This window comes from Aplysia californica, unplaced genomic scaffold, assembly GCF_000002075.1.
Source record: "Aplysia californica isolate F4 #8 unplaced genomic scaffold, AplCal3.0 scaffold00282, whole genome shotgun sequence".
Lineage (NCBI taxonomy): Eukaryota > Metazoa > Mollusca > Gastropoda > Aplysiida > Aplysiidae > Aplysia > Aplysia californica.
The window spans coordinates 166,450-178,960 of NW_004797552.1; the positions used below are offsets into that span (position 1 = coordinate 166,450).

The 12,511-nt window shown below is 39.3% G+C and overlaps 2 protein-coding genes across 2 annotated transcripts in view; both read left to right on the top strand.

The window, feature by feature from the left end:
- Window positions 1-41, top strand: part of LOC101861739 — a 16,921-nt gene extending 16,880 nt beyond the window's left edge. The window contains exon 17 of the mRNA XM_013084260.2: window positions 18-41. Within this exon, the coding sequence (XP_012939714.1) occupies window positions 18-41 (24 nt within the window). The remainder of the gene's footprint in view (window positions 1-17) is intronic.
- Window positions 42-826: 785 nt separating this feature from the next.
- On the top strand, window positions 827-7,812 carry LOC106012173. Its single transcript, XM_013084265.2, has 6 exons — window positions 827-981; window positions 1,428-1,557; window positions 2,861-3,043; window positions 4,005-4,139; window positions 5,171-5,348; window positions 7,011-7,812. The coding sequence occupies exons 1-6, from the start codon at window positions 842-844 to the stop codon at window positions 7,244-7,246; spliced, it is 1,002 nt and encodes a 333-aa protein (XP_012939719.1). The 5' UTR covers window positions 827-841; the 3' UTR covers window positions 7,247-7,812.
- The last annotated feature ends 4,699 nt before the right edge of the window (window positions 7,813-12,511 follow it).

Genomic DNA, 12,511 nt, shown 5'->3' on the forward strand with positions numbered 1-12,511 from the left:
CCCATGACATATTTTAGATCATTAAGGAGGCAGGATTCTGAGACTGCCTATCAGAGCCGACCTCAGCTGAGAGGGACACATCATCCCAGCAGACAGACCGAGATACTAGATTTCTAAAAATATTAATTTTCTCCACTCGGGAATTGAACTCGAGTCTCCTGCGTGAGAGAGCAAAGCGCCATACAGCTACTCCACACATGTCGGTGATTTCAGTTTCATTATATGTGGCATTTGATGGTGATGGTGATGAATAATGATGGTGATGATGATGATGATGAAGATGGTGATGACTATGGATGATGATGATGATTGATGATGATGAAGATGGTGATGATGATGATGATGATGATGATGATGATGAAGATGGTGATGATGATGGTGATGATGATGATGATGATGATGACGATGGTGATGATGATGATGATGATGATGATGATGATGAAGATGGTGATGATGATGATGATGATGATGATGATGATGAAGATGGTGATGATGATGGTGATGATGATGATGACAATGGTGATGATGATGATGATGATGATGACGATGGTGATGATGATGATGATGATGATGACGATGGTGATGATGATGATGATGGTGATGATGATGATGGTGATGATGATGATGATGATGGTGATGATGGTGATGATGATGATGATGATGATGGTGATGATGATGATGATGATGGTGATGGTGATGATGATGATGACGATGGTGATGATGATGATGATGATGACGATGGTGATGATGATGATGATGATGATGATGTTGATGATGATGATGATGATGATGATGATGATGATGATGATGATGAAGATGATTATGTATAAAACAGAACTTTATGGAGTTGACCTCTGCCCTCTCCCCAGGTGCGGGTGTGGTCAGTGTGTCTGTCCCAGCGCCCGACTCAGGACCTCAGGCTGAGAGCTGGACGGAGACAGCTGCCTTCTTACTTGACCGAGCCAACGTGCTGCACTTTAGGTGAGTCTTATGTACGGTGCACTCTGACTGTTGCTTTCTTGATTCAGTAGGGGGCCAATCTCTAAACTCTAAATGAAATTAGTTTTTCTCCCTCTCTCTCCTGGAAATTTCTACTCTCTGGGTTTAGAACAGTTTAACAGCTTGCTGATGATATGTTTTAAAAAAAAGTAACATCTAAGCTGTTTGAAGTGTTCCTTTTCCATGCAACCTTACCTAACTTTCCTCCACTGGGTGAAATAGAAGTACTGATATAATAATGTTAATAATTATAATAGTAATAATTGTAATAATAATGAAAATGATATGATGATAATAATAATAATGATATGACAATATTACTGATAATAATGGTAATAATAATATTACTAATAATAATAAGAAGAAGAACAATACTAATAACAACAACATTTATTATAATAATTACTAACGGTTTCCCTCTGGCCCAGCATGGTCATCACCGGAGTGAACTGGACAGACAGGAACCTGTCGGCCGTGCTCCACACCGACGGCCAGCCCCTGCATGCTCCGGTCCACCTGGCTCCCTTGACCGCCCGCACCAACACCTACGTCGCTAAGGTGGGGACCTTTGCTGGTTGTAGGGAGAGTTTTGTGGCACTACGTCTGCTCTAATGATGACCTGTATATATCTTTATCTATTTGTGGTGGCCGAATTTTGCTATTCGAAAGAATTTTTAATGGCTGCATCGATCGACAAGCGGTCTTCGCCAAAAAATTCTTTAAAATATTCTCCAGATCATGACGCCCTTGGTTTTTTCAGTTTAGAGACAGTTTTGCTGCAAAAAGCTAAATTTCTTTATTTCGCCGATCGCTTTTGTAGGCCGACGCTTCTGTCTCTGTAATTTTAGAAAATCCGGAAGAGATATATTGAGAGGCACATTTTATTTTCAGAGTATAGATCTTGACCTAATTTTTTGCATCTCTCAATATTTATTTCCCCATTCCTGTAGAGTGTAAATATAGTAGGCCAATGACTTTCAGCTTATATTAAAGCACCGATCCTCCCTTTCATCAAAAGGGGACCCAGCTAGTATATATATATATATATATATATATATGCGCCACGACGCAATGGAATCAGACACATGTCAATTTTTGAGTGTATTGAGTTTTTGGTATCATCTTTTAGTGTGTTCATTTGTCTTGGTTAGGATGAAAAAATTACCCATATGTATCTTTAGTAGAAGTCAAGATATTTTGGATTGAAGGAGGTGGGGGTCACCTGTTTTCAGAGGTAAAATAATAAGAAAGAAAATGGCCACTAAAGTTTGGTAACTTCCATTGCCTGAGAGTCTTTGGAAACTGAAAATGTAGATTTTTTGTACTTTTCATCTATGTTTTTCTGTAAAATCCTCTCAGAAATGTGTTTTGAAAAGGTCGTAAAAGGTGTTGAGCCTAAAAAAGAAAATAAAAAAAAAAATTTCCAGCAGCCAAAAAATGCTGATGTTTTTGATTTCGTTATTTTGACAAAGTGCCTGATCTCACCAAGCTGCCTCACGTATATAAGAGACAATCACCCGTACAAATGGCCACTTCCCTGTTCTCCCCTTGTGGTTTTTACATAATGACTTGACACTGTGAAAGATGGTCACTTTTCTCCTCGACAATAGCCTGCTTTCTTTGATAATTTCAACTGTGTAGATATCTGCCTCCTCGTGGGTTGTTGGCGGGTGCTCCGGTGTCGTTTGCTCCTTCTTTCTTGTCAAACATCTATCGTCCAAATCACTCCTTCTTTTTTATGTTTGTTACTCTCTTGTAACACCTCTAATCTTCGGCACTTATATGACCTTATTGTGTTGCAAGTGCTGTAAAACTCTTTACTAAAACAAATATCTCCCCCCTCCCCTGCCCCCACCCCCAGGGTCACCTCCCATTGTACGGTCAGACAGATCTGATTATGTCGCTGTCCGGACCTGGTCTGAGCCAACTGCAGGTCATGGAGGGAGGAGGAGGAGGAGGAGGAGGACAAGGAGGAGGGGGAGGTGATCCTCTCATCTCACAGACCCTCCCTCCCCTCACTCGCGGCAAGTGTCTGCACAGCAAGGTCAGTTCATGGTGCTGGTTCTTTGTTGGTTTTGATTCTTAGTTCTTGGTGGCTGGTTCTTTGTTGGTTTTGATTCTTAGTTCTTGGTGGTGGTTCTTTGTTGGTTTTGATTCTTAGTTCTTGGTGGTGGTTCTTTTTATTGTTGGGTTTGATTCTTAGTTCTTGGTGGTGGTTCTTTGTTGGTTTTGATTCTTAGTTCTTGGTGGTGGTTCTTTTTATTGTTGGGTTTGATTCTTAGTTCTTGGTGGTGGTTCTTTTTATTGTTGGTTTTGATTCTTAGTTCTTGGTGGTGGTTCTTTGTTGGTTTTGATTCTTTGCTTTTTAATGTGCTGTAGTAACTAAGTACTCTGGGCTAATATTTATATTGATATTTAGATTTAAATTTAGAGTTTATTTTTGTACGTACTGAAAAATGTTCAAGATGTCAGTTTTATGCAGTTGAAGCACGGGCTATGGTAATCTGTTATTGATGTTAATCCCAAAGGTTATAATAATCAAATTATAATTATTGTAATGTTGTTTATTGAGAATCTGGGGCCGCGCCAGATTTTCTTCTCTTTAGCCGTTTTTTTGTTTTCGTTTTTGATTTAGCCAGATTGCTCAAATAGCAAAGAATTTAAAAAATGGAGGATTCTTTTATCGTTCGGTTTACCACTGTGTTTGGATTAAACATGTTTGCTGTCAAACATCTCTCGTCCTAATCACTCCTTCTTTTTTGTGCATGTTACTCTCTTGTAACACCTCTAATCTTCGGCACTTATATGACCTTATTGTGTTGCAAGTGCTGTAAAACTCTTTACTAAAACAAATATCTCCCCCCTCCCCTGCCCCCACCCCCAGGGTCACCTCCCACTGTATGGTCAGATGGATCTCATCATGTCGTTGTCCAGGCCCGACACCAATACGTACTCCACTGTATTTTATCATAATATTGTTACTATTTGTCTGTATGTGTGTGCAGATCCAGGTGGTGGGCAGCGGGAAGAGCTACTGGTCGCCCGAGTCGGCCCCGCTGGACAGTCTGTACGCCGTTGTGTCCGATCACCTCAAGTTTGTCTACGACAACAACACCTCCCTCTATCTTTTTGACTCGCAGGTAAACGACAACTTGTCGGTGTGTCCCCGTGGTTTTGTGCACCCCGCTTAATTTAGCAAAATTTGATCATTTTTTGCACAATTTCTGATTATTTTCCTTTATCATACTTTGTTAAAATTTAACAGAATTGCATAATTTCACATTTTTGGGCCCAGTTTGCATAATTTCAGAATTTTTCTTGCATAAAATGACGGGGACAGGTCAATGTCTTCTATTATTTTCTTTTTAAATGTAGGTGTTTTTACACTCCCATTGACACAGTTGTGGTCGTTTAGGAGACGGGCTTCTGACCTTGCCTTTCAGGGCCAACCTGGGCTAACAGGGATACAATATCCCAGCAGAAAGACCGAGATACTCTGTAGATATTTCTCTCCACTTCGGAATTAAACTTGGGTCTTCTGATTAGGATAGCGAAATCTCTAACAGCTTCACCTCAGACAACGGTGAATGAATGTAGAATGAATAGTGTAGTAGTTACTTCTGTGCATGTTTTTGATGGGCAGCTAATATAATATTTCTCAGGTTGGAGATTCTTAGGAAAGTGTTGATTAGTTGTTGTCAGCACCTCTCTGCACACGTGCACACACACACCCGCATCAACACACACTCTCATTGATACACACATGCACGCACACACACACATACACTAATGCACAACACACTTAGACTTACACACACACTCTGATACACACATACACACACACGCTGACACACTCATACAAAGGCAGAAAAAGATTTTTTTTAAAGATAGAGATTGAGAGAGAAAGAGTGAGAGAGAGAAAGAGTGAGAGAGAGAAAGAGTGAGAGAGAGAAAGAGTGAGAGAGAGAAAGAGTGAGAGAGAGAAAGAGTGAGAGAGAAAGAGTGAGAGAGAGAAGAGAGAGACACACACAGAGACGCAGAGAGAGAGAGACACACACGGAGAGGGAGACAGAGAGAATGAGTTTCTCCTATCTCAGACTCCGACTCAGAACATCATGTTATTGCTATGACAAAAATCTCTTGTTCTTCCTCTGTCTCTCCATCCCCCCAGGAGGACTGGGAGTCGTGTCAGTTTCACCGAGCCCAGCAACTAGTGCCCTTGGACGAGGTGAAAGGTCAAGGTTTTTTCTTCAAGACCTTGAACCGCACGGGGCCGTTTTACTTCGCAGACAGTTTCTCGTGTAACAGCTCACAGCCTCTCAGATTGGTGGTGTACGTGGCCGATGGAGGTGAGTCACTCCGGCTGTCCCTGCGCTTTTATGCACGCCCCATCATTTTGCCAAATTTGATCTTTTTTGGGGACATAATTTCTGATTCTTTTCCTTTCTTTATCTTTCTTTGATCATTTTTTGGCATAATTTCTGATTATTTTCCTATATCATTCTTTGTTAAAATTAACAGGATCACATAATATCACATTTTTGGGCTCAGTTTGCATAATTTCATAATTTTTTTTTTGCATATAACCGCGGGAACAGGACTCGGGGCATGGCTGGCTGGCATCATCTCGCTACTCTGTCGTAAGCTGACAAAACACATTTTTTTAAAATTCACAGCAGTTTCGAGAAAAAGAGGGTTTTTTTTGTTAGCATAACCATTTGAAAAAAGCATTCTTACAAAATTTTAATTTTAATTTATTCACAAACTAGTCACAGTTTCACTTTGATTTTTTCACTCAAGTAAGTAGGGTAACTAATCAGGCTTTCAGTTTAGCAAATGAAAAAAATTGGCACCAAAATGAAAAAATACGTTTCGTCAGCTTATGGTAGTGCTGTAGCAAACCCTGGATTACGGAGGCCACTTATTCCGGAACCTTGTATCATAACTGTTGCAAATACAGTCCTACCTACGCTAACGGCCACTTGTCCAAAACCTTTACCAGTACAAACAATTAACCACTTTCCACTCCCCCCTTATGTTTAAAAAATTTTAAAATATTACCATGACATTGTCAAAGACAACCACTTTTCTCCTCAACAAGTACTGGCTGTCTGGTACAATGCGGACTGTATTATCAAAATGGTTACATCGTTTTTGTCTAATGTGTCTCTGTTCATTTCTACTCAGTTGTGGGTGTTTATTTCATGGAACTAGGTTAAATGGGGGGGGGGGGTAGAGCTGTTAGTTAGAGCGAAGTCTGTGGTGTTGAAGAATTCGTAGACCAAATTGGTCCCATACAAAGATGGAAAGGCCTTCAGTAGGCCCCTATATATATGTGTGTTACGACCCGGCGGAATCAGGTGCTCATCAAGTTTTGAGCATGTGGAGTTATGGGTAGCATCTTAAAGCTTGTTCATTTGTCTATCTTTTGATGAAAAAAATACCCATCTATCCTGAATATAAGTTGAGGTATTGCCATTGAAGGAGGTAGGGGTCGTCTATTTTCTAAAGTAAGATTCGTGAAAAAATGGCCGCCAAAGTTTGGTGACTTTCATAGCTTGAGTCCTTGGAAACTGAAAATTTACCTTATTTTAACCTTTAATCAATGTTTTTCAGTAAAATCCACACAGGAAACTGTTTTTAAATGGACATAAAAGGCGTTGAGTGGAAAAAGACTTTAAAAAAAAAAATTGCCCCACGACCATAAAAATGCAGATTTCTTTGATTTTACCGTGATGCCTCACGGTTTTATGCACCCCGCATAATTTAGCAAAATTTGATCATTTTTTGCATTATTTCTGATTTAGTTTCCTTTATCAGATAATTCTTTGTTAAAATTAACAGAATCGCATAATTTCACTTTTTTGGGCTCAGTTTGCATAATTTCATTTTTTTGTGAACATAAAACCACGGGGACAGATTAAGAGTTAAGTTTGGCAAAGTTTGTCCATGTCTTCAACGACTGCATTGCGTGTCCTCAGTGACTGTATTGCATGTCCTCATATCCTCAGTTCACTTGGTGAAGGACCAGGCCCATGACGAGTGGTGCCGCCGGTCCGTGTACCAGGCGTGGATCCACCAACAGCTGGAGGGCTGGAGTGAGCCGGCGGTGTCCGGTCCCATCCTGATCGGGCTGGTCGTGGGGCTGACGACCGCCGGCGTCTTCCTGGCCTGGCACAGCATACAGGCCAAGAAAGCCCCGTTAAGTTTTCCAGGCAGTGCTGACAACGCTTTTGTGCGCTTCTGATCAACGTTTCTGCCTCATGATACATTGCTGTCAGTTATTTAAAAAATACCAGTAAATATGTGGCTGTCAGTTAGAATGTTCTGATGTTACGTTTTCTGGAGCCTCAAGAATCATGGCTGTCAATTGTAAAGAATAAAAAACCCAGTAACTACATAGCCAGCAAGAGTAGAATAAAAAACCCAGTGACTACATGGCTAGCAACTATAGAAAACTACCAGTAACTACATGGCTGGCAACTATAGAAAACTACCAGTAACTACATGGCTGGCAACTATAGAAAACTTCCAGTAACTACATGGCTAGCAACAATAGAAAAATAACAACAACATGGCTAGCAACAATAGAAAAACTACCAGTAACTACATGGCTAGCAACTATAGAAAACTTCCAGTAACTACATGGCTAGCAACAATAGAAAAACTACCAGTAACTACATGGCTAGCAACTATAGAAAACTTCCAGTAACTACATGGCTAGCAACAATAGAAAAACTACCAGTAACTACATGGCTAGCAACTATAGAAAACTTCCAGTGACTACATGGCTGGCAACAATAGAAAAACTACCTGTATAACTTGAGATAAACGTTTCTGCTCCATCATACATGGCTATTATTATTAACAATCAAAAAATACCACTCATCCGCCACAAGTTCAAATGACTAAGCCCCAAATTAAAATAAAAAATTTTTTTATTGCAGTTTCTGAATCTGTGGTATCGGATGTGTGTGTTCAAGAAATATTTTGTGGAAATTGAAAGTTCAAATGTTGGAAAAAGCAAGAAAAAATGCGTAATGTAGGTACAATTTGTTAAAAGAATGAAAGTTGTTTCTTCTTTTTTTCTCTCCTGAAAATTTTTTTTTTTTTCTGGGCTTATTACATTTTAGCAGCTTGCCGACGATATGGCTGTCAACAATTTCTGAAATACCAGTAAATACTTGGCTGTCGAAAAATTACCAGTAAATTCACAATTATTAATTGTATAATCAAAAGATACCTGTATGACTTCGGCTTTATATTGCTGCAGTTGGTCAATTTGAAGTTGTGTTTTAAAAGATCTCTGAAATATTGTATTCTATAAAGGCATTATCTGTTTCATGAAATTTTCATGCAGTTTGATATTTTTTATATATATATGTAAACACTTATGCTTTTTTATACTAACAAAGAAGAACCCTTTCAATCTATTGCTTTTACTTTCAGTTTCAGTTTGGAAACGGGTTTAGTTTTGGTTCAGGCAGTGAACGTTGCACTCAAATTTATTTTTTTAAATATAAAAAAAGTTGGTTACTAGTTATTATTTCCTTACGGATTTTGATAAAAAAAAGCATTTCCTCTTCCTCTACTTATAACTTATAGTATCTGTTCAGGTCAGAGCTGATATCTTTCTTCTACTTAGTAGCCTACTACTGCTGACTCGATGAATCACTCAGCATTCTGTTGTGTTTTTGTTGTTTCTAGTTGTTAGTTTTTTTCTAAGTACAGTACAGTGTTTGTATGGATTTATTATCTCTTAACAGAGATGATACGGTGGAGGCTGCTTAAACCAAAACGTATGGGACCGCAGGAATTTTTTAGGGACTACATGTACTGGATTTTTAAAATTTGGCTCGGTTTTTGGCTTGGAGAGGTTGCTCAAATAGGACCCCAAACAATGGGAGATTTTGTTTTCTTTCAGTTTAACCGCAGTTTTTGGATCAACCATGTTGGGTTTAAGCAGACGCCAGTGTAGTTTAGTTTTTTGTTAAAGTGTTCTTGAACTCCTTAGCCTGTGGTTTGGCTGTTTTCACTGTGGCATTTGCCCAAAGGTTGTCGCTTTACCTACGCTTCGATATTGTTCAGTCATGTTCTACCTCATGCATTTTATCAACAGATGATTTATATCTTGAGTGAAATCTCTTCATATACTATGATATACACACTTGGTGAGCAAATGAACTGAGTGGATGACGGAGAGAATCTGTGGACAAATTCTCAATGTTGGATGATGATCAGTCGCCCAGAAAACAGATTTTTCATTTTAGGAAATTTTTGTGTGTGTTTTTTTAGGGGGAGGGTCGGTTTGTGTTCCCAATACTAATATATTTATATATATCAGAAGCTGTTTGGTCTACTTACAAGAGCGTACTTGTACATGGAGCTGAAATCTAAGAAGTAAAGTCCTTTGTATGGGACTGTGTGATGTGTTATAAATGTACATTTTTTATGCCCCCTATGAAAAGGTTGACCAGCCCTGAATGAGACTGTTGTGTTTCTATGTTCTAATACTCAACGCTGTTCACAATCCAGAGCTCGGCTGGCTCCCAGACTACCATACCTCTGTACCTCATATCATGTATCATGATTTGTTGTGGTGGGAAATTCTCAGCACCACAGAGACATTTTTCTGTTTCTAACTTACAACGTTTTTCCATGTTGTTCAGTGCCAGTTGTGGTTGTTGTGCCATTTCTGTGTCATAATTTGATGTTTACTTTTATCAAGATTTTGTTATATGAAGATGTTAACAGTAGTAAGTGTTCACCTCTGCCCCGACAGCTGTCTCACTTTCTCCATCCTTTATAAATACAGAAAGAGTCAGGTACAAATAGGGACTCCAAGACCAGCAGAGTATTAGAAGCACAAATGAGCACAGTCCCAGGATTTCTGTAGTTCTGTTGTTCTCCCCTTTGTTTCCTGTATCAGATCTTCCAGAATGTGTCCCAGCATCCAGTCTATCGAGCTCATCCTCCATAATGTTTCCCAGCATCCAGTCTATCGAGCTCATCTTCCATAATGTGTCCCAGCATCCAGTCTATCCAGCTCAAGCCAACATTTCCATGTCCCACAGACACATGCACAAAGCCTGGTGACCAAGTACATGTACTTTATTTATGGTTTCTTTATTTTTTGCCAATTTTGCTCCTTTAGGATTTAGAAAAAAACATTTCTTGCCTGGACTTGTCCAGTTTACACATGTATACTGTCAGACAACTGTTCAGATGTCAATGTACTCAGCCCTAAATTGTGAAAATTTGCCACAGCAGAAGCCACAAGTCATCTTAACCTTGAATTCTTCAAATTCTTCTTTCGCTGGAGAAATAAAGACTTTTTGTCAGCGTAACCATTTAAAAATAGAGTGATTCCGAAATTTGAATTAAAATTTATTCAAAAACTAGTCATAGTTTCACTTTGATTTTTTCACACAAGTAAGGTTGCTGATCAGACTTTCGATTTAGCAAATAAAAAATTTGGGACCAAAATGAAAAAAAGGCATTTTGTCAGCTTACTACGGCTTACAGCAGCATAGTCGTGTAGATATCTATAGCTCACCATCTGTCCAAAAAGATCCCACTCAGAGACATTCCCGAGCTTGTGTTCACATCACACGCACTGGTTCTCCATGATACATGTAGTGTACTTAATGCTTTTTATCATCCACTTTTACTTTCTTGTTCAGTTGGGCTTCTTTTTAATTGTGAACTATATGTGCAATATTTTGCTTCAATTGTTTTTATGAATTTCAAGTCGAATGATTTCCTCAGTTTTTTATTTTACCCATGATGTGCAATATTGTTGTCTTCTTTTGAAAACTAATGTACAACACTTCAGATTTCTGACTCAAGTGTTTTTTTATTAAATATTGTTGTTACGAGTACAACATCGTTTGTTCAATTTTTTAAATATTGTCTACCATCGGGTCATGATGATATTTTGGAAAAGACGAGTGGACCAGGTGTCTTCACAGACAGGATTCAGAACAGGTAAGAATGTAAGTGGAACAGACAAACGAGTCAAACCTGCTCTGACATCCACCTGTCTAAGACAATCACTTATCCAAACAACCTTTTCTCACTTTCCCCCTTGCATGTGAGGCATCGTGGTGAAATCAGGCGCTCGTCAAAATAATAAAATCTGAGAAATCAACGTTTTTTTTACCAGTTTGGAATTTTGTTTCGAATTTTTGTTTTTTGGCTCAACACTGTGTATGTCCATTTAAAAACACCTTTATGTGTGGATTTTAAGGAAAGACGATTAAAGGCACAACAAATTTATATATAAAGTTTCCAAGAACTCTTAAGGTATGGAAATCACCAAATTTTGGCGGTCATTTCTCGCTAATTTTACCTCTGAAACCAGGCGACCCCACCTCCTTCAATCACAAATCAACTTCTATACAAGATAAATGGATATTTTTCTCATCGAAAGCAAGGCCAAAGAACAACCTTTCAGATGACGCCAATAACTCCATATGCCCAAAAATTGACGAGCGCCTGATTCCACTGTGTCGTGACACAATTGTCTAATGACACTGTCAAAGGCATCTAGCTGTCTAAGAGGTCCGGTCAGCAAGCAGTGGTCAAAACTTCACACCTCTAAAGTACTATCATGTCAGAGCCTCTTTGAACAATAATGACACATGTCAGTCTTACTTATCCGTTGCCACCCGTGCTTGCATCTCATAGGACCACTGCTTGACCTATTGAAAACGGAAACAATTGAACATCTCCTTTGTTTGTACCCGTAGCCCCACCCACCGGCGTAATAAGCACGACAATCAATCAATGGCACCTCCCGGTGACCTCCCCTGTACATGTGACAACAGTTTGAGGAACTTGTTTCTCAGCTGGCCGTGAGATCAGGGCGGCAGGTAATTGGTCACATTACTTTCACCTCTAGCTACCCAGGAAAGTGTCCGGGCTGGAGCGTGACTGGAGCACAGGTGATATTTCCCACCCACACTACCCTGACCATCTGTACTGCTCAGGGATCACATGGATGGGGTGACATCTAAGGCAGCGTGATAAAATCAGGCGCTTGTCAAAATAATGAAATTGAAGAAATACATTTTTCTGCCAGTTTAGTAATTTTTATAGAATTTTTGGGGTTTTTTGCCTTCATACAATTGTTGTCAAATTAAAAACACATTTCTGTGTGGATTGTACTGAAAAACATTGATAAAAGGCACAAAAATGTAAGTTTTCAGTTTCCACGAACTATCAAGCTAAGGAAATAACCAAACTTTGGCGGACATTTTCCCCCTAATTCTACCTTTGAAACCAGGTGACCCCACCTTCTTCAATCTCAGATATCTTGAATTCTGTTCAAGATAGATAATAAGATAAGTATTTTTTCACCGATAGGAAGACAACTGAACCAGCTTTAAGATAATACCAATAACCCCACATGCCCAAAAATTGACGAGCGCCCGATTCCACCACGTGGTGACACATTTATCCCCAAGTTGCATTCCTACCGCCTTCCTCACCTGGCAGCATGGCAGGTTCG